The sequence below is a fragment of the Hesperophylax consimilis genome, chromosome 7, assembly GCF_061612785.1.
Source record: "Hesperophylax consimilis isolate HC1 chromosome 7, BYU_Hcon_1.0, whole genome shotgun sequence".
Lineage (NCBI taxonomy): Eukaryota > Metazoa > Arthropoda > Insecta > Trichoptera > Limnephilidae > Hesperophylax > Hesperophylax consimilis.
Window position 1 is genome coordinate 1,020,964 of NC_142842.1, and position 23,763 is coordinate 1,044,726.

At 37.8% G+C, this 23,763-nt stretch overlaps 1 protein-coding gene across 8 annotated transcripts in view; it reads left to right on the forward strand.

The window, feature by feature from the left end:
* The window catches only part of Nhe2 (Na[+]/H[+] hydrogen exchanger 2), a 234,685-nt gene that overhangs the window by 168,507 nt on the left and 42,415 nt on the right, over positions 1 to 23,763 (forward strand). For all 8 annotated transcript variants that reach the window (XM_089633092.1, XM_089633085.1, XM_089633089.1 and 5 more), the window contains 2 exons: positions 8,785 to 9,002; positions 11,440 to 11,523. In XM_089633092.1, coding sequence (XP_089489218.1) covers positions 8,785 to 9,002; positions 11,440 to 11,523 — 302 coding nt within the window. The remainder of the gene's footprint in view (positions 1 to 8,784; positions 9,003 to 11,439; positions 11,524 to 23,763) is intronic.

Below are 23,763 nucleotides of genomic sequence, written 5' to 3' on the forward strand. Positions count from 1 at the left end.
GCAACTGATATACCTGCCCTTAGTGTTTCCAACATGAAATGGTAACATTAATATTCCATTTCAGTCGTTGGCAATTAATTTGGCGTAGTTACTGAATGTAATTACTTGCCTGCCTATAGATTAGGCTAACATGTGTATATTGTCCATCGTCACCTGATAATTAACTTACCTGGTGCCTGCTCCCTGTAACCAGGTTACCAGTTACCGGGCCTTACCCAGTCTACCTACCAACTGATAATATTAGTCCACTGAATAGTTAGTCTCTAGAAGTGTGATCTACGTGGATTTGAAAGACATGATACTATCGACCAAGTGTTATCTAGACAGGGCGTGTGAACCTTAATATTAACACCGGAACCAAAAATATTGGTTAAAACATTTGTCAAAAAGAAAGTGCATTATCTGGCATTCGAAAGATCGGAAGAAACGTTTCATTTTAGCTTTTGTTGGTCTGCAAGAATTAATTTTGTCGTCCAGCAAGTTCGTCTCAACGCTCAATGAACTTGATTTGTGAAGATCGTTTTTCAAATACAATTACCAATATTTTAGGTAGGGGATCTCATAAACTTTATCGTTATCAATTCAATCAGCCATGTGAATATTTAAAAATAAATAACTTGTAGATAGCTTCGAGGCAGCGCGGCGTATCTCTAAAAGAACAAAAAAAAAATTCTTTTTAGCAAATCACGACGTCACGAAAAATTCACGACGACACTTTCGCTACAAAATGAACGATCTTCGCTTGTTTTGGCGTACGTTTTTAGAAGTTTGTACAACAAGTTTACATCAAGATGTGTTTTTAACTTCACCTCTTTAGCTTGTGTCGCGATGGCTTTCAGGCTTGCCAATAAAATTAACAAATTACAACATGGGATTTGAGGAATAATGTGTGTTCTGTTTTATATTCTAGAGAACTTGCACTTATATCTAGGCTTTCGAATTGAGGCATTGGATTTCGATGAGATGTTGATGTGTTATTTTTAGATTGTTATTATATATCTATGCGTAAGAGCCGCCGACTCATAGGCCCCCGGCAGGGTACCTTACAAACCAACACATCTACGAGGTCAAAAACCTCAAATCTACGAAACATTCGAAAATTAAATATATTCTATAACCAAAAAAACCTAAACTCCATGCAACAAAATAATATATTGCCCTTCCAAATTAAATTATTAAAAATACCATGGAGATAAATAAATTTAAAAATAACATCAAAAAATGGTTAAGTAAAGATGGAGACGAGGAAATTATAAAATTAAAAATAAAACCAACACAACAGCCTGTATTCAACAAACATAAAGATAAGGAAATCAATAAACATGAAAACTAGTTTTGCAAACTTGAATATGAGGAAATCAACAAACGGAGTCAACAAAACAATTAACACTAATACAACAACCAACAGTCAACAAACACGAAGATTAGGAAATCAATAACATGAATACGAGTTCTACAAACTTTAGTATCAACATACACGGTTAACAAACATGATGATAAAGTCTAAATACATGAATATGAGGAAATTATAAAAATTATGAATTAACACTAATTAACACAACAGTCTAGAGTCCGTACAGTAATTAAATGGTGACGACCGTTTTCTCCCAAATTAGTAAAGATAGATCCTGTGGATTATATGTTCACCGATTATTATTACTAACTACTGATACTATATCGTTGGTTTTATAATCCCGTCACTAAATGGGGGCTCTGAGGACGTTTAACCCGCAGGGTAATCGGCACTCGAGATTTTACTTTTATGAGAGAAGCGTTTTATTTAACGGTCTGTCTCTCTGTATCTTTTATTCGCAAAAGGCAATAACAAACGTATTCCGTTTATGCTCCTTTATGGGTTCAGCTATATTGAAAAGGTCCCAAGTGAGCACTGACTATGGAAACGCGAAAATTTAGTCCACGGAAAACAAAGGATTTGTGCAACTGTCCATAAAGCAAGAATTTACTGTTCGTTCTTGTGAAACTTCTTAAAAGCGATATGTTTCTAGATACATTTGGTTGCATTATACATGATTTGATTGCATATTTTCAAGAGCATTAGTCGTTTTTTCATATGACTTTATTTCTACTACATTCGAAGGAAAATGAAAACATTTTTTGGACAAAAAGTTAGTTTAGTCTAAATGATTTATTAAATATTAAGGAATTTTTTTTTTTGAAATGTGAACTCCTCATTCTACTCGTAGTTCCAAAGATGTAAATATTTTCAGAATCGCCCCGGTGAAAGATCATCATTCGCAATCAAAACGCAGCTTAAAATGGCTTTAGGCGCGTTTTATGACCAAATCTGAATAGTGAGAAACTTTCCAACCTTCCACTTTCCCAAATCTTTCCTCTTCCCTTTACCTTCAGCCTCACAACATTCCACAATCGGGGATGCCATAGTCTCACTGGTTCCAGATGTTTGGGCTCAGTTGGGACTCTTGTGCGGTTCTCACATAAAAAAAATAGTTTCTCACTAAGATGACATGTTGTTACCGATATTTACTCTAACTATTTAATCATTGAAGATAATTTTAACCACTCTCAAACGAAAAACGAATAGAAAAGATTCTGTCGCATCTGGGAATTGAATTCGTGACATCTTCCTTGCTCTGTTCCAGTTATTTGTAACTGTACCATACTGAGATTTTGCCATAATTATCTCCATTTTCTTAGCGCTTATCTTTACATATCATCGTAAGATTCTACCCGAATAAAATTGCAATCTAGATAACGTCTTGGACATTTGTTTTATTATTATATGCGACATCTATTGACTTTTTAATATTCGATATTTTTATGGTGGAATAACTTTTGAGTAAAACCTTACATAAATCACTCTCAAACAAAGTAATTTAACTTCGACAATCAAATTTGACTTATCAATATCAAAAATGAAAACATCGCTCTGCAGTTAAATTCGTTCAATTTTACCCTGATTTTCACACTAGGGTAGGAATGCAAAATCGCAAAGGGTCGGTCATATTAATTTGCAAATTGCATGTGGGAAAATTGCCATACCTACCTAAACTGTTAATTGGCTACCGGTAGCATAGCCAGTTAGGTAGTGACTCTCAATTTTCCACATTTTTCTCAATTTTTCAGACCAAAAATATTATGGACGATTTTTACATGTCATAAAATATTTCACCCGCTGTCTAACGAAGTTGTAATTTCATTTAACCGCCTTTTATTCTTACGCACACATTTTCATTATTTTTTTTTTATTTTCAAACACGCCAAAATTTCAAACGCTTGTGTACCTACAATAGGTGCTTGGTTGATACTTGGTTGTTTGATATTTTTACGACTCGTTTGCTCAACAGCTCGACGAATTTGGATAATTTGCCATTTATTTTTGTGTTTCCTCTCTCCTATAACATAATAAGTATCTTCAAGACCCACATTATCTCTTCTCTTTCTTTAAAAAGACTCTCCTCAGATTTTCTCCAAATATAGCAAAATCCCCGAGGAATGTATCCAGGTTTACTAAATAGAGAAAAAAACTATCAGAAATACATAATATTTATAAATTTCTAAAGAATAAACATTTTCAATTATTCTTCGTGTCGTTGTAAAATAGGTGGCGGATGTTAGGATTTGTATACAATTCATAAACATCGGGCGCCGGCGTCTGTACATGAAGCGTCGCGTCGCCCCTGGGCCTGGGGAACTGTTAACTCACCGTTCAATCGTTCTTATACAAATTCTTCGAATGCTATCATTTTCATAAGTGAAGCTACATGTTCGATTAGTATGAATATTAACGTGTCTTGTATTTTCAAAATATCATAGGATGGATGTCGTAATTTTTCAAGTTTACTAACTTCGATTAGTATTTTTTTTTCTAGGGATAATAAATTATTATATGCAATAATTAGTCGCCTGCAATATTAATACATATTGAAAATATCTCCCTAGTAAAAATAAGCGTCTTGCCGGACATCAGAAGGCGTGGGTTCAATTCCCGTCGGCGGCATTTATTTTTACTAGGGAGATATTTTCAATTTGTATTGATATTGCAGGCGACTAATTATTGCTTACAATAATTTATTATCCGTGTTGCTATGCATAAAAACCTTGCCTTATAAACAATAGTTTATCATTAAAAAATAATCAATTTTTTCTCTTGAAAGGTTATGATCCATTATATTTTTTTTTAAATAAAAATCCTATAATTATAATATTTCACGAATCTGCGCTAGTTCTAAATAATGAGTTTGTCAACATTGCGAACAGGCAAATTATTTGCCTTCCATTTGCATACTTAAAGCGCCATACGTCAAAGCTTACCAGAGTATCTAGTCTAGAAAGGTGCATTGTCACTGTCACATACTTCCAAGTAAGAGAGGGTGCTCCCTTTGTAACAACTGAGGACATTGTACATTACACGTAGGTACATGTGACTGTTGCCACTGTGACATGTGACGCTGAGTTGACTGCATCCACTCAGCGTTGAACTTAGCCTCTCGCTCTGTGACTTGTGACAGCTGTCAGCATTATATTAATAGCACTCACATCTCCTCTCGTGCTGTGTTAGCTTTAGATTTAGAGCGAGGACAGTATTATGCAAATACTTTAAATCATTCGAAATTGCAATTATAAAATGGTTGAATTTTCTTTAGATGTTTTGAGAGCTTTCGTAAAATATTGGAAAAACTAGGTAAAATATCGGTAAAAATTAGTCACAGTAAAATAATCACGATGTTCGAAAAGCACAATTTTATATTACTTAATGAGGGAGTTTATGAAACTGTATTTTGCGAGTTTTTTAAAACAAACTCGTACATAACTATTTATCTACATACTTTTGAACATTTTTCCCTTTGTGTTTTCAATCCAATTGGCTTCATTATCCAGGGTGGGGCTGAAGTAAAGACCCGGTTTTGAGGAGGTATTAAAAATATTAATAAACTTAAAGACTTAAAACTTTTTTACTATGATCGATCTGTATATAATCCCATTTTTCACCACTTCAGAAAGATGGCGGCCTTCAGCAGCAATACAATGATGTAGTCGATTTCTGAATTTCGTCGATAATTCGGGTCTTCAGCTCTTCTAAAGTGTGGGAGCTATGCTTGAAAACTTTTTCCTTCAAACAACCCCACAGTAAAAAGTCGCACATGCTTAAATCTGGCGAGCGCGCTGACCATCCTACATCAATCCTCAGAGATACAAGTGGAGCAGGGAATATTTGTCTCAAATTGGCCATAGAAATCCGAGCTGTGTGTGCTGTAGCCCCATCTTGTTGTAACCACAGATCTCCCACATTAGTTGCGTCACTCAATTGTTTCAATTTGTTGCTGTTAAAGGCCGCCATCTTGCTGAAGTGGTTTTCTAAACTTTATGAAAAAATGATATTATATACAGATCATAATAAAAAAAACGTTTATTAGTAGTTTCGAATACCTCCTCAAAACCGGGTATGTACCCCATCCTGTATGTAGGTACCTACTATCTGAAGAACAATATTGTGTAGAAGAAATATGATACAATACTTTTGAATGTTTTTTCTTTTGATTCTAGAAATATTTGCTCAACAATCTGTAGGATTTTTTTATTTAAATATGCCTATTAATAAACTCAAATAGAATATGCAATTACTTCTCAGAGTATCACAACCACTCGCTTTGTTAATGAATGCTATAATTAACAAGAAATTCTATTAATAAACACTTCGTACGTTTTAATGGCTCTGTTTATATTTAAACAATAATTATTAACCTACTCCCGTTTCTCATTCCTTACTCTCGAGAACTTCCATATATTCATTTTCTCGTGCAAAGAGCAAATAAGAGCAAAAGCCATAAACATTCTGGTATGGAGGTTTTAAAGTGTGACTGTGAGTGAGAGGAGTTGTCGCATACCGGCCAATTTTTTGGCTTTCTGACTAGGAAACTTGGCTATTAAACAAAGAGGCTTAATTTCTTTTCACCAAAAAAATGCTAAAGAATTTACTGGACACCTTTTTCCTTTCTTCCTTATACTGGTGCGCAGAAAGGGGTAAAGACTAATTACTCGTCTCTGCGCATCAGTATAAGGAAGAAAGGGGAAAGGTGTCCAGTCAATTCTTTAGCATTTTTCTTAGAGATGTGCCGATTATGACTTTCGCCGACTAGCCGACTAGCCGATTAGTCGGTTGTAATAAGACCGACTAGTCGGCTAAGCCGATTACGGTTTCGGGGATAGTTCTAGGTACCCTGAAATGTCGCGCATGGCCAAAGTGTACCTCTGCTGTCCCGCAAGTTCTGTTTACAGTGAGAAGCTGTTCTCAGAGGCCGGAAACATATATGAAACAAAAAGAAATCGATTGCTACCAGAAAGGGCAGAAGCTTTAGTCTTCTTACATCATAATTTACCCTTTATTAAAAAATATAAGTAAGTTATAAAAAATATAAGGAGATTATGATATTTTTGGTTGTTACAATTGTGACTTTGATTTGATTAGATTATGTAGGTATGGTTATAAGATATATGTTTTTTTTTTCTTTTTTTTTTGATTTTATCAAACAGTTCATGTTTAGAATTTTTGGATATATATATATATATAATATACATATATTACTGTCCATCTTGTACATACAATCTTGCTTTAATACATATAACTAAGTTTGTTAATTTAAAAAATCTACTTTTTATTTTAATAATAAGAAATACTTATAAATGTTCATTGAAGATAAGAAGATATTATGTTGTTTTTTATGTTAAGTAGGATAGGTACTAATTTTGTTCAATAAATGTCATAATTATGTTTTCTTTACAAGCAAGTAATTTTAAAAACTGATTACCAAAGGAAAGATTGCTTTACATTTTGTAATGTGTAAGACTGATTATAAAAAAAAATATATTTAATCAAGGTTTTTATGTCATGTAGTTCCCCCGCATTCATATTATTGAGAAATACATACAACGTAAGAAGCCGGATAGTCGGCGTTCTTTGCCGATTAGTCGCCGACTAATCGACGACTACAATGGTGGCCGGATAGTCGGCTTTACCGACTAGTCGCCGACTAGTCGGAACATCTCTAATTTTTATCTTCCTTGTACTGGTGCGCAGAGATTGGTAAAGACTCTTGATTTTTTTTAGAAAATCGTCATCATTTTCTTCCCTTTGTCTTATTCGGGTCGGGGACTTTTTTCCATCACAAAGGTAGATGTGTAGTTTGTTTATTATATTATTTAAAAGGGGGACAAAAAAATTATAGTCTTCCCGAAGCAATAAAAAATAAAAACAGTTTTGGTATTTTTCAAGAAAAAAAATAAAATTCTTCCTAAATAAATCTGTTACATCATTGACAAAAAGAATTTACCTTCATTAATTCAATCCAAGTTTATATTTGATAATGTTGCCACATCCTAGTGCTTATTAAGATTTTTTTATGTTGGGAGGCGGGTACCGGTAATGCCGCCCGGGAACCATTTCTTGGATAACCAACACCTCTGCCATATGCACCCCGACTGTTTTGCTACGTTGATGACTAGACCCGTAAAAAATCGTAGGATATTATAGGATTTGTGAAGCTAATTATCTCTAACTTCAACTTAACAGCGGAAGGGATAGATTCATACGTCCGTCACTCCTGGACACACAGACCCCCAGATGCCTACCCATCCTTCAAACCTGTTACAATACCAGTACCTCATTTCCTTTAAAAAGACCCACCAATAGCTTTCCAAAGATGACATAGGCTACGAAAGAAATTATTTTCCACAGAGCCCAATGGAACTAATGTAAAAAAAATATTACCTCTTAATATTATTCTTAACTCCTACACAAAACTCAAGAGCCAGTTCTCTTCTTCAAGATCTGAATAAACAAGACAAAAGATTATAAATTTCATAGAAAAACTTTAAAAAATATATGGTACACTATTTTGTCATGCAATTATATTATGTTTAAAAATATTATAATTTAAGTAAATAAAAAAAATGTATCTAGAAGCGATTCCGTGTTGTGAGCGTTAATTCTCATAGGTCCTACATTTCAACATAATAATTAGTTAAATTTATGTGGTTTTCGGCATTTAATTTTGGTGTAGCCGTCAAGTGCCGGGATTCCAAGAAGAAGTATTAAGCTTAGCTCCCTCGTATGAATGGAGTTTTTGTGGATTTCAATTGCCTCGTGTTTAGGTAGTGCATAACTATCACGTTTAGGTAGTGCACATGCTTAAACTATCGAAATACCTGTCAAAAAATGTATACGTGTTCAAGGAGTCAACAAAATAAAAACATGGTGGGGAAGTATTTGGCTATTGGTCACCAAACACGGTCAAATCCATTTCAAGAACCGTTTTAACTCTGAATAATAATTCTTACACTGAGAATATATTCCACTCTGAAATGTGCGGCAAACATACTATATATTATTTTAAATGAGTAATTTGTGAACTAACACAAATTTATCAAATAAAATTTACTTGCATACCGTGGGATTTGAACCCGTAACTTCCCGTTTGCTAGTCAAGCTTATTTCAATGATACGCCAATCCCAAGAAATGTTGTAAACGCGAAACTATCTTAATCATTGAGGAATTTATAAAATGCATTTACATTTTTCTCTGTTGAATAAATTAGAAACCAACTTTTTGATACTCGATTTCAAAGCGTCATTGACGTATCCACGTTGCCCGAATAAAACATTTAAAAGTAACTAGTAATTTCTGAGTGCTACCAAGAATTACGCATTTATCCGTGAAGATCAACCAGTCCACCGATTCAAAAGTCACCCCATTTTACGGTAATTAATAATTAGTCTAATAAAATATTTATTTTGTTTGTCCACAGCATCACGTTTTGTGGCATCACGATGAAGAACTACGTGGAGGGTAACATCTCACACAAGTCGCACACAACTATCAAGTACGCCATGAAGATGCTGTCCAGCTCCTCGGAGACCATCATCTTCATGTTCCTGGGAGTGGCCACCGTCAACAACGCGCATGACTGGAACACCTGGTTCGTGCTTCTCACCATCATCTTCTGCTCGGTCTTCAGGATCATCGGTAAGTGCTACTTCCCAGCCTTCCCCCACTCTCACAGCCTCTAATTCCACAGTTGGTACTCTGATGCGATATGCACATGGCGAAAAACCATAACCAAGCTATTTCCCAACCTTCCGCCCACTCATCTTCTTTGAACTCAGCCCTTTTAGCCCTTACGAAATGAAAATCTAAGGAAAGGGGTGTCATTTTTTTACTTTAAGTACGTCTCTCATTTTATACACCGTAATACAAGCGGGAAAGTGAATCTACATCACATTTGGAGTCATTGTGGTATAACTTCTTTTGATTTGAGCTCTCAGCTATTTTCGGACATTTTTTTTTTAAATCGGTTGATCGGGGGTTAATTTCAGCTGTTTAATGTATTTTAAAATGCATCGAGACACGGCTATAAAAGTTTTTTTTAACCCTTTGTTGTGATTCACCAGTCTCCCAAAATGTAATGCGAGCATCCGGACACCAAGAAGAGTGTGTAGGTGGATTTTTTTTTTATACAAATCCAAAGTTTTATTCCGTCATTGATGAAATTTTGCACACTTCATCTTCAAAACAAGAGAAAGATTACGGTCTATATAAGATTTCTTTAAACCACCCATAATCCCCCTTCCTCACCCCTTAAAGCACAACAAAGACCAGGAAACGTTGGGGATTTCAGGTGTCTTCATTATAATGTTCAAAATATGTAGTTAATAAAAAATAGTATATTTTTGCGGCTTAAACGTGAACGAGGTGTATATATCATATAAACCTCATTTTTTGGCTTAATGATTGAACTGTCGATATTTATTACTCAATTCGTAGTTATATGTTAGTTTCCGAATGAGAAAAATTGAAGAAAGTTCGAAATTCGTGGAATTATTTTACCAAACATCTTTTATGATTTGCGTCCAAAATTATTTCGAAAACTTTGTGATTTATTACTGTTTCAGTAAAATGAACAATCTAGCAATCACTTTGACATTTGTTGTGGCTGCCCGCGTGACAAATTACAGCAAAAAGTATTATTTAGTAAAACAGTGATTTTCTGGAAATGTCAAATGTCTACTGTCCACAAAACAGAGAAACAGAGCACCCTTAGGTCCCTTAGTACCTACCAAATGGGTACACAAAATTTTCTGATTTTCTGTATTGACATGATTTTAAAATGCATGTCACAGTTGTGATAGTTCGAGCTACGTAGCTTAGATGCCAATAGTGCTAGTAGCTCGTAGAGTTTACAGAATTCTCCAAGAGATGTCTCTAGCGTATGGGTTCGCCCCTCCATGTTCAGATCAGAGGTGGGCTTGCAGTAGGTTTATAGCAAGAGATAGATTTTTAGCGCATAATAGAGAGGATATTAGCTTCCAGGCAGTCCTACACACTCGTGATAATAATTTTAAATCTAAATAAAGACAAAATACAAGAACCATTCTCAACAAACTGGCGCAGCCTGTTAGATTCTTCTCAACAACATAGTTACTTCTTATAATAGTTTTTTCTCTATCTTATTTTTTCCGCTATTTGGTTTAATCACTTAGTGCACTCTCCTTAATTGAATAAATACATTTCTATTAATTCATTATTTCTCTGAGGGGTGAGTTTATTACCCGCGGCATAATTCCGTCGCCAACATAAATATAACCCAATCATCATAAAATCTAAACTCAATATTTATGAGATCAGATAAGATAGGATTTATGTCACATTTTTAACTAGGAATTTTTTACACTAACTCAACTTTGATAGATACAAGCGAAAATATTTTAATTATTTGCGGTGAGATCTAACTAACTAAGAATTATCTTAGAAGAAGAAAATAATACTAATAAATCTAAACGAAACATGAAACAGAACAAGACACGGAAAAATAATAAGATAACAGTTACAACTAGGAATCGAATCCAGGATCTCTTGGGACCTATTTACTAAGCGTCATATTTGTCAATCTCATATTTAAAATTCAGAATTAACAATATCATCTTGCAAATAATTTTTCCCATATTTTAGGCATCTACTTTTTTTTTAAATGCAAACAAAATTTAAAAAATTCTTGATACAACCGGTCTATGAAGAAATAATAACAGAACTAGAATTTTTACTAAGACATTTGGTGAATTGTTCAAATTCTATGAAGCAACCCGTTCTAAGAGCTCCTTGTATTTTAGAAGCTTTCAAAATAATTATTAACTGTTAAGAAATTAATCTAAGACCAGATTCAGACAGAAGTAATTATTATATAATCTTGCAGATGTTTCTCAAAATAAATATATTTAGAATCACCAAATTAATTGGAATTGCAAATTTATCAAGGATTTAAATTTACCACTGTCGATAAAAACTTGGTATTATGATTATTAAAACATAATAAAATTAGTTAATAATGTACTTTTAATTAATTATGTAGGTTCTTAATTTTTTTATTTCGATGAGCAGGTATTAAATATTGTTTATTTTTTTCCAGGTGTAATTCTCCTTACAGCGATCGCAAACCGTTTCCGTCTGCACAAACTCAATAAAGTGGAAAAGTTCGTCATGTCGTACGGAGGTAAGTTCTTGCATTCTATATAATGTCAACTGTCAACAATAGATACTTTTAGTATGGTCCTGCTACTAGTTCACTGCCCTTCCTAAATCCAACTGCAAATCCCTTCCCTCCCGCGCGGGGGTGGCTAATCCACTTTGGAGACTAAAAGTGGAATTTATAGAGCCTCGGATCTCCACCGTCAGACAATGAAGTGGATATATATGGTAGACAGGGGTAGGAGGGGTTGCACCAAAACCGTCTGTATTAAAGGCTTATGTACTCACTTCCAAGAAAGGTGCCTAAATTAATTTCTTACGTTTGATGTTTCTTTATTTACTCAAACATTAATCAATTAAGCCCCCGCATTCCGAATTTCTACCGATTTATAAAATATTTCTCTTGAACATTTTAAGTTTTAATATCCTAAAAAAATATGTGTTGTTTTTGAAGATAATCATATGAAATTTCCACGATAGAAAAAAACGCAAAGTTAAATGAAAAATTTCACAGTGTATCTTTAAATGTAACTTAGTTTATTTATCGATAGATTTTTTTCTCTATTTTAAAAGAGTCGTGTTTTATTAAATATTTTCACAATTTTCGCTAAATTATTATCGTTTTTTTTTATATTAGCGCGCTTTCTCTAACATTCGTATTTACATATCTCCCTTTCAATCAATCTTCTTCTTCTTTTTGAACATTTACTACGGAGCCTCAAGATAGCTGCCATAAATGAAAATCTGATAAAAAAAAAAATTTTGCACATGAATTTGCGTGATAGATAATTTTCAATGACAAATCGGCACAGGACACATAAACATTCGTAACAAATCGGCACACGACACATTCATCCAAAAAACAATTGGATAAGATTTTTTATGTGTTTTAAAATTATAATTTTTAAAGCAAATTAATATAATGTCGGTATTTAGGTTTAAATGCTTTTAAATAATCCCAAGTATGCCCACGCACTGTCCTTTCCTTGATTTGTTCTTATTATTCTGCATTGTTGGTCACATTAAAAGGGGTGTTTCTACGACTCGTTCTTGAGTACAACTACTCAGCTGTGGAACGATTTGCCGGCCTTTCTCTCTCCTATAACTTTGGTCTCTTCAATACCACGCTCATTCCTTCCTCTCCTCAAAAAGAACCTTCACACAGTATCTTCAAAGCTGTTATAGACCCTGAGAGAAATTATTTCTTTCCAGGCTTATTGTGGGGAATAAACGTTAAAAAACTTACCGCTCTCCTGCTGAAATAAAAATAAATTGAATACAATCTGCATGTAATATGCTATTGTCCATTGAAGAAGCTACTTCCCTACAAGATATAACCAAATACCTGGCGGCCAATCAAGGCAGCAACTCGTGTTGAAGTTGAACCTTGCCCCTTACGCTGTGTCGCCGTGCTTAAATCTAGCGAATTGTAGAATTCAGTGTAAACCTTGTTACATTATCCTAACCTGACATTTTTGGGATATCGCGTCGATCGATTTCCGACGATATTTACTTCTCCATCATTTCCCTCCTCGGATTTGTTAGGTGATCGCTAAGATATTTAAACTCCTATATTTTGTTCTAACTTAACAAAGCGATGTCTCTAACATGATGGGCAAAAATACTAAAAAAAATTACATAAATCTTTTTAATTGAAAAAAATTACATTTTTTTTTTTTTTTGTAATTGCCGGCAACCCGGGCGTTTATTGTAATAACATGATAGATATAACAGTACTTTATTTCTTGAATTTCGGCACGTGTAGGGTCCACGCAAGATTCACATAACTGTTAACATGCTAAAGCCACAACCAACGCAAAATATTTTCAGCGTGACTATATTTTTTTTCCTGAAAATCAACCGTCGAATTTTCTCCGTCACTTTTTTCCCCGAGAAAAGACTCGAGAGTTTTTAAAATTTTATTATTAGCTTCTTTTATTTTTTTTATTTTCTAGATTCTTATATTCCATGAAGTGGTGAATCATTTAAATTTACTGAATTTAAAGTTAATGTTCTTTATACAAATAGAACGGCGTCATATGCGCCTCACAATTTTTACCTCATATGGGTTTATTCAAATATTACCTAGCTTTTATAGACTTAGAGACCTTGTATTTTCTCGGTAGGGAAAAAAATTTGTTACCTAAAAACCCTACTAAAATTGCATGTATCATCATCCAGCATCGGCACCAGCGGCGACCTACAGCGGCCATATACTACATACGTGTCTGTTTGTGTTGTGTTGGGAATGGGGGGAGGAAATTTCGGCTGCGCCCTTTTGTTGGAGTCCTTCCGCATTTGCCGTTGGGAGTAAGGAAAATCGCAGAAAACCTTACCCAGGAAGGAGCGGCCGAACGTCAACTTGAAACGTTTGCGGCCTTCAGTAACATCGGTATATGATGTCCTGCATTTTTGAGATGTGTGTGTGTGTGTCTGTTTTTATGTTAATATATACTTATGGGAAGATAGAAAATAAACATACATATACATACAAATTATAAAATATTATATAAATATATAAATAGATATATAAACATTATATATTTGGGAAGAAGGTCGGGAGTTTAGGAAATACCTACTGCTCGCTATTCGTCTGCGTCTAGTTCTGGTATGTGCCATATGTGGTCATGGTCCATGAGGATGTGTTTTGGTAGTCTATGTGTGTATCTGAATGTCAAGTCGCTCGGAGCATTGTATTGTCCTATGTCTCGTATAAGTTGATTTTTACTAAGTGTGAGTGATTTGTAAAAGCGTTCAGTCAGTCTGTGTGTGAATTCGTATAGAGTTGGAATTTGTTCTCGTTCGTGTAATCTCTTCAAGTTTGTTCTGAGTCTCGTGTTGTATGTGATTTTAATGCAGAGATTTTGAAGTGTCTGTAGATTCTTGTGGTCTGAGTGTGAGATGCTGCTCCATACGGGAATCGCATACGAGAGTACTGGACGAATGAGCGAGTAGTAGACGAGGAGTTTGGTTTTGGGAAGTAGCGGACTCCGTCTATTGAAAATTGGCTTCATCATGCCGATCGCTTGTCGCGTGCGCGTGTGCATCTTCGCTTGGTGAGATTTCCAGTTGAGGCGGGAGTCCATGGTCAGGCCCAGATATGTCACTTCATCTTTCCATTCTATGCTGTGTCCTCCCATTTCGATGTTAAAGTCAGGTGTTCTGTTTACACGTTTTCTCGTGAACATGATGGCTTCAGTTTTCGCCTCGTTCAGTTTCAGGCGCCATTTTTTGTAGTATTCTACGAGCGCGTCGAGCGCCCTCTGTAGGTAAATAGCGGCCATATTCGCTTTCAGCGAGGAAACGTATAGTTTGACGTCATCTGCGTAGATAGACAGATTGCATCTCTCGTCTCGGGGGATGTCGTAGGTGAACAGAATGAAGAGAAATGGTCCAAGTAAACTTCCTTGCGGCACGCCTTTTGGAATCTCACGCATTGAAGATAGCACGTTCCTTATGAACACTCTGAACGATCTATTCTTTAGGTATTCCTGTATCAGTCTCGTTAGGTATATGGGCGTGTTAGTGCGGTGCAGTTTATGCACGAGCCCGTCTATCCATACGGTGTCGAATGCCTTCTCTAGGTCGATGAGCGCAGCAGCGGTGAAGCGATGTTCGTTAAATTTTCTTGCGATGTATTCCGCTACTCTGGTGAGTTGATGGGTCGTGGAGTGCCTCTTTCTGAAGCCGAACTGCTCGTCTGGCAACGTTTTGTTGTCGTCGTGGTGTGGTACAAGCCTGTTGAGTATAATTTGTTCAAATACCTTGCTCAGCGTAGATAATAGGCTAATCGGCCGGTAACTTGTCGGCTGCGTTCTATCTTTATTCGGCTTTGCGAAAGGCAGCATGGTCGCCGATTTCCAAATCTGGGGGAAATGCCCGGTCATGAGGCAGGCATTGAACAATTTTGTTGTGTAGATGATGGCTTTTTGAGGGAGATGTTTGAGTAAAATGTTGTGAATTTGATCGCTTCCCGGCGCCTTGTTTGTTCTCAATCGCCTGATTGTGACAGCAATCTCGCTTGGCGTAGCAAAGTGAATATCTTCAGCGTTTGTCTGCTCTGCTTCCCTCAAGTCTCGTAGAGAGTCAGCTACGATCCGGTCCGTAGCCGGGTCGGAAAGGCCGTCTGTAGTGGCGTAGGCTCTCTCGAACCCGTCGGCGAGTGTTTCAGCTTTTTCTTGTAGCGAAAGCGCCGTCCCGGGGCCGTTCAATTTCTGTAGCGGGGGGATTGTGAAGTCTTTATGTCGCAGCGCGCTTGCCATTTTCCATAGGGAATTATCCTTCGGCGTGAGTGATGCGACTTTTTTGTCCCAAAGTTCGCGCTTGAGTTCTGCGATTTCGGTCTTGATTTCCCTCTGCATGCAGTTGTACGCTGTCTTGAAATATTCGTCGCGTGTGCGGTGAAACATGCGTCGCAGGCGATTTTTCTCCTTGATGAGCGATAGAACGTACTCGGGAAGCTTGATCGTGTATGGGTGTATTTCTTTTAGAGGAATGTGTGTATCTTGTGCTGTTTGAAGAATCTCTGTGAGAGTGCTTGTAGCTGCGTCGATCTCTTGTGGCGAGCGCAGAGTTCCCGAAGTGAGATGAATTCGTTCGTCGACTTCTTTTTTGAATCCTTCCCAGTTCGCATCCTTGTAATTGCGCTGTTTTCTGGGGGTCCTTGAAGTTGTGCCGCCTATAGTAAAGCTCACGGGCAGGTGGTCCGAAGACAGTTCGTCTAGTGTGCGCAGTGGAGATATTGTCTTGACATTTTTCTCGAGTACTATGTCCAGTGTACTCGGATATCTAGATAGTTGCGAGTAGTACGTAGGTCTGTCGGGCGCCATTATCGAATAGGTATTTGTCTGCATGTGTGTAAAGAGCGTATTTCCGTTCGCATTTCCTCTGTAGTTATTCCAATAGTTGTGTTTGGCGTTCAAGTCGCCTCCCATCACAACAATCGGTCCCAGATTGAGCAATTTATTGAGATCTTCTCTCACTAGGTTACGTTGGGTGCAGTATACGGAGATGATGGTGTGCGCTCTACCCTCTATGGTGACTTCGATAATCGTGGCTTCGGCGTACTTCAACTTCGGAGTGGAGATTCTTGTGGACGTCATAGATTGCCGAACGAATATTGCGGTTCCTCCGCCTGATCTTCCTTGTCGGTCGTCACGATAAATCTCGAAACCTTGCACTCTCAGCGGTACGCTTGGATTCAAGTGAGATTCTGATAGGAGAATAATGTCGGTGTGTAATTCGTTTGCCAAAGCGAGCAGTTCGTCTGTCTTGTTGCGCACGCTAAATGCGTTCCATACGAGGACTTTCACCGTCTCGGTATTAGGCATCGAGGGTGTCTAGGAGCTCTATCAGGATGACGAGCTTGTCTGCTCTTGTTGTGCAGCCGGCGAGCTGTGATCGCATCCTCAGGAGTCCTTGGAGCAGGGCCATCAAATCCAGGTTGTCCTCTGAGGAGTCGGGCGCGCGCACGTGCTCCTGCTGTGGGCGGGGCTGGGAGCGGGGCTGTGGGGGCGGCACGGGCTCGCGCTGCTGTTGGGCGGGGGCGGTGCCTCCGGCTACGTTGGCCCATGTGCGTCCATCCGTCCTCGGCTGAGGAGGTGGCCTGCTCGGGTTCTGTTCTGCCGGTGGGCGTTGGGCCCTTCTGGCAGGTCGCTGCTGTATGGAGGCAACGTACGCTACCCGCTTGGGGCAGCCTCTGTAGTTGGCGGGATGCGGGCCTGAGCAGTTGCAGCATGCGGCGGGCTCATCTCTTGTCTTCTTGGGGCATTCTGCCGAAGCATGCTCCGGTAAGCATTTTACGCACCTTGCTGTGTGCGAGCAGTTTCGGGACCCATGCCCGAAGTCTTGGCACCTGTAGCACTGGGTGCCGTGCTGTAAGTGGTTGCTCCTGTGCTTCTGGAGGCGAATGCGGCAGTGGCACAGATATTTGACGGCCGCACGCAACTGTCCCATGTTGACTTCCTTATTGAAGTGTGCTAAGTATAGGGGATACTCAATTGAGGCGGTCATCTTGACCACCTTCACTGCTGGGAATCCTTGTGATTCCAGATCTGCCTTGATTTCTTCCACTTCAACGAGCGGCAGGCCCTTGATGACGGCCTTTTTCATCTTTTCCGCTTCGGCCGTGAACGTGTGGAAGCCGCGAGCCTCCGCTCGCAGCCCGTTGGTAAGGGCGCGGTGGTCCTCCATCGTGCGCACGAAGATGTTAGCCGTGCCGCCCCTGTTGTATCTGAAAGTGAAGAGCTTACCAGCCCCCAGATGTCCTTGCACCGCAGCTGTGATCTGTGCGTGTGTCATGTTCCCCAGGGTCATCACAACCGGGGGAACGCGGTCTCTCCTGCCGGTACCTGCGGGAGAGAAAGATGTATTAGTGTTGGCACGCTTGATACGCGGCGCGCCGGCGCCTTCGCTTACCTCGGGCAACTCTTCAAAACGGTTGCCACATTGGAGCGGTTGTGGTCCCCGTGGGGACATGGGCCTCTTCACGGGGTTGGACGGCCTCGTCCAGCCTCCATCCTGGGGGGCAGCCGTCTCCATCGGCTGCTGCGGTCTCGGGGGCGCCACGTAGGCCGACGCTGGGCCTATCGGGGGGCGCGTGGGGGCAGGACTGGGTCCTGTTGCCCAAGAGGGGCCTGCTGCGGGCTCCGTCATCTCGGTGGCGTCGGGCGTCGTGGAAGCCGTGGTGGTGGATGGTCTCCGGGTCCTTGGGTCCTCGGGGCGGGGCTGTGGTGCGGGGATCGTAAGGCGCACGGTCCCGGTCTTAGTGCGATGCGTAATTTGGTGAGCGCCGGGCGGTACCACGACCGGGGAGTCCTCGTGGTCAGCGGGGAGCATCCTCGTCGGGAACATCTTGACTTGTGGAAGTCGGTGCCTCCTCTTAAAAAGGGAGCACTTCTCGGGTGCTTGCGGGCGGTTTGTGGGGGCCAGCGTAAATCTGCGTAGTATTGAGTATTTGCGCTAAAAAAGCTTTGCCTTAAGAAAGGCAGTTGGGGGCGCGAGCGCCTGCTCAGGGGGCCGGCGGGATTCCTCCGGCCGGCAAAAGTAGCGGGGCCTGGCTGAGTACACAAGCCAGACAAAAACGCTTCTGTGGTTGTGTCACAAACCACAAAAACTCTCTCTCTCTCGTATCTCTCTATGATATCTATCTATCTATCTATATCTCTATTATTAGCTTCAAGTTATATTTTCCGTTCATCGACACAGAAAAATACCCTTGAGAAACGACCCTCAGGATAGATTGCGTGTTCATTACCTTCCAAAATGTAAAGTTATCCCTTTACCATATACACGTCCAAAACAAATATGTACGTAAGATGGGAATGCTGTGTTTTTTTTTGCCTGTATGAATTTCTATGGAAGTCATTAATCGCTTTGGCAACGGTTCCCAATCGATACACACATTTTCCATTTAAGAATAGGTCGTCTTTACGTCTCGTATCTGTATATTTTGTGGTATATATCTGGATCTTCGTTCATTCTGTCAACCCCGGGCAAAGCTATGAAAACGGTTGCAGATGAGACAAATGAATATCGTTAGTACACTTTAAAATAATTAGGGACGATCAGAAATGTACCATTCGAATGAACACCTTTAGTTAACTTTAAAAATAACTAGGGACCGTCAAAATCAATGAACACCGTTAGTTAAATGTTAAGAAATGTACCATTCGAATGAATACCGTCAGTAAACTTTAAAATAATTAGGGACGATCAGAAATGTACCATTCGAATGAACACCTTTAGTTAACTTTAAAAATAACTAGGGACGGTCAAGATCAATGAACACCGTTAGTTAAATGTTAAGAAATGTACCATTCGAATGAATACCGTCAGTAAACTTTAAAATAATTAGGGACGATCAGAAATGTACCATTCGAATGAACACCTTTAGTTAACTTTAAAAATAACTAGGGACGGTCAAGATCAATGAACACCGTTAGTTAAATGTTAAGAAATGTACCATTCGAATGAATACCGTCAGTAAACTTTAAAATAATTAGGGACGATCAGAAATGTACCATTCGAATGAACACCTTTAGTTAACTTTAAAAATAACTAGGGACGGTCAAGATCAATGAACACCGTTAGTTAAATGTTAAGAAATGTACCATTCGAATGAATACCGTCAGTAAACTTTAAAATAATTAGGGACGATCAGAAATGTACCATTCGAATGAACACCTTTAGTTAACTTTAAAAATAACTAGGGACGGTCAAGATCAATGAACACCGTTAGTTAAATGTTAAGAAATGTACCATTCGAATGAATACCGTCAGTAAACTTTAAAATAATTAGGGACGATCAGAAATGTACCATTCGAATGAACACCTTTAGTTAACTTTAAAAATAACTAGGGACGGTCAAGATCAATGAACACCGTTAGTTAAATGTTAAGAAATGTACCATTCGAATGAATACCGTCAGTAAACTTTAAAATAATTAGGGACGATCAGAAATGTACCATTCAAATGAACACCTTTAGTTAACTTTAAAAATAACTAGGGACGGTCAAGATCAATGAACACCGTTAGTTAAATGTTAAGAAATGTACCATTCGAATGAATACCGTCAGTAAACTTTAAAATAATTAGGGACGATCAGAAATGTACCATTCGAATGAACACCTTTAGTTAACTTTAAAAATAACTAGGGACGGTCAAGATCAATGAACACCGTTAGTTAAATGATAAGAAATGTACCATTCGAATGAATACCGTCAGTAAACTTTAAAATAATTAGGGACGATCAGAAATGTACCATTCGAATGACCATCTTTTATTTATTTATTATTGGATAATTTGTATAGCGCCGCTTTTGTGAGATATCACCTCAGGGGCGCATTACAGTTGATGCAGGTATTACAGAAAATATAAATATTACAAAAATAGAGTGAAGTTAAGTTAAGTAAAATGAAGTAAAGGAACAGGTGACACGAAGATAGAAGATGGAGACTCGTTAGTAAACTCGTTTTTCAGATTTAAATCTGTTAACGAATTAGATCTGTCAGAAATGTAAACAAATAGTACACATTTCAAATATAGAATTATCATAAAACAAAATAATGTTGATACCTGCTTCATCGCTTATCTGAAACCATTTTAATAATAATGATTTGCCTGTGTTTAATGAAAAGCGAACCCCATAAGAACTTGTGAACCTTAAAATAATGAACCTTAAAATAATGAACCTTCAGAATTAACTGCTGTCGCGTTTCGCAAGAAACATTGATCAAATACACGTAGTTTGCGGAAAAACTCCCGGAAAATTAAATTATAGTCCGTTCACCTCGGAGCTCGAGCATTGAACCCTTAACGGTAAAAGGACATTTCCCTGAATTTGACAAAATAACGATCTTATCGTCTAGCCCAGAGGTTCCCAAAGTGGTCTATATGGACCCCCAGGGGTCGATATCGGCATGCTGGGGGTCTATGTCAGCGAGAAAAAAAATTCGGGGTCCACGAGATTCAAATGGAGGTACATACGAGCGGACCCCCATTTACCTCAAGTCAACATTTAGGAGTTCCGTAAATGACACAATAGACCTAACACAAAAATAATAGACTGAGAAATTACGTATTTGATATTTGTATTTTTATATTTCGTAAAGTTGTTAATTGAGGTATATAAATGGAGTCTGCGTTCCTTTTCTCGTCAGAATTAATATATTAGAGAAAAACATTGCACATTGGAAGCTACGAATTTTCCTAGTTCCCCAACTTGTTTTGGAAAAACTTCCAGCGTAATAATAACGTTCAACATTCAAATGCACTTCACACATACTTCAAAACTAAGTTTGAGGATATTTACACCATGGAAATGCAACGTTGAAGAATCGGATATCATGTGACAAGAAGAACTGACCGGAATAAGCACTGACAAAGAACTTAAGGGGCGGTTCTGTAGGGCCAGCTACTGTTATTATATTATCCTGCTTCATTTTCATTTGGTGTAATTCCTCACAAGGGTGCCCCTGTCTGCACAACGTAAAGACAGAGCAACTATACCGCCACCCGGTTGTTGGGCAGGCAAGGGAAGGGAATATTTTTACTAAAAAAATAAATGATTATCACATGGGACGTTAATAGTTTTAGGAAAATTCAATATTCGGCAGGCAGGAGGTCTACGGAAAAAAATATATTTCGCAAGTGGTCTACGGGGCAAAAAAGTTTGGGAACCTCTGGTCTAGCCACTGCCAAATTCAAACGCCATATGTTATAGGCTAGACGCAATACAACATAACATGGTGAGATTACACTCGTGCCAGAACTTACAACTTACGTGTGTTATTTTCACAACTTAAAATTGGTACTTTAAAGTTTTATGTTTAAGTGCGCTCGGGATGGGCCATACTTCGAAAGGTTCAAGTATTACAAATAATATAACATAATAATATATTCGTTTCCACAATTTAACCTTTAATTTGTTTGGAACTTTTACTTTGTCAAAACCTTACACACCCTAAAATTTACTGGTGTTACTTTTCCCCTTTTGAAGTAGTGTTTTGTTTTACAGAATACGAAGTTATATATTTGTTTCCTCTTTCATAAAGTGGTACTAATACGCAATGCCATATTTTTTCAGGGGTGCAAATTACGTTACGTAAATCAAATCAATAATATTTTTTTTATGAATCAAACAATAAAGTGTTTATCTTCGAAGCTCCTACAACATGGGTTTTAAAGATATTCATTCCTTCCTTCCTCCCCTCAAAAAGACCTTCTATACAGCATCCCCAAAGATGACATAGACCCTGAGGGAAATAATGATTCTCAGGGCCATGATTTTACGATTCTCGGCTACGAATCCGACATTTGTGTTAAAAACAATGGTAACCGGATAAATCATCACAATGATAATTCATCGCATCTTTAAAAAGTTATATAAAGTCATGGAAAGTGATGAAACAAAAACTTTATTAACTGGGTTATGTAGGTTAGGTTAGGTTAAAAAAAAATTTCATCGTTTCTAATGACTTTATATCACTTTTTAAAAGTGTGTTGAATTGTCACTGTGTTGAGTTATCATGGAACCATAATTTGAAAGATTTTCAATATAATAATAACTAAATATAATCAGCATTACTCATTTTGCATTTTGCGTTACTTTTGTGAATGAGGATAAATCATAGATTTTACAAAAGATGCATCGCAAATAAATAATAGTGAACGGATGAGAGTATTTTCGTTGTATCGTGGGGTGGTCGTAGCCTGATACGCCTGTATTTTCATTTGATAATTTCACCGCTGCGGCGCTGCAGTCGGCCCGGGCGCCATATTTGTTAGTTAAATGGAGGGAAACGCTGTCATACCTATTATACTATCTCGAATGGCTTTTATTGGATTTATCTCCTGTATTGGGTTAGTTTACGAAGCTGAATTCAAATTTCATATTTCCTGGACTTTATGTGTGTTTAAACTCCTACTCATCCCAACATTACTATTGGATAGTTACAATGCTTTCCTAGACAGTAATAATACTTTGCTATTTCAAGTGTAAAATGTAAACTTGGCTGGGTTAATTACTGTAGTAGTCCCAGAGAGAGTTCGCATGTATTCCATCGACGATGGTTCTCTTTCTTCTCACACGTCTTGAATGAAAACGATAAAGACAAAAGATACTAGTACGATGGCGTCACGTACGACCTCTCTCTGTAACTACTATATAAATAATTATTAATTAACCAGCTACAGTAAATTAGCTTGAATTATAATCATAATAGAAAGCGGGGAGCTTTGAACTCTATTCTCCGAAATATGTCTGGCTTTTGTTGACAGTTAGATATGTTGGCAGTTCTTTAACCTCATAGATCAAAAACATAAAGAGGCGCGCCTCATCCCTAATACGCACAAATTATTGACAAAAGCTCTTTTTTTCAGTTTAATTACAATAAGGAACAACAATTTCAGTCAACGGAGAAATATTTTTAGTTTTATAATTATATTATATACATCGATAGTAATATCCGCTAAGTGAATAGTTACGACGAATTATAAATATTTTCATTTTTCACTGAATATTGGTTAAAATTCATTTTTTTATAATTTCTGCGTATTAAGAATGAGGCGCGCCTGTGAATATTTACCATTTATTTAATAGAAGAATAATCCAAATTCTCTGTTGTTTTTTTAATAAACTTATAAAGTATTTTTCAATATTTTATAAATGTTGACTGAGCATAGTTAAGTCCTGTTTTAACTCTACAATTTTGCATTTCGTTTGTCTGTAAATTTGTTTCGCCTCCGTTTCAAGATGATGGCCGTT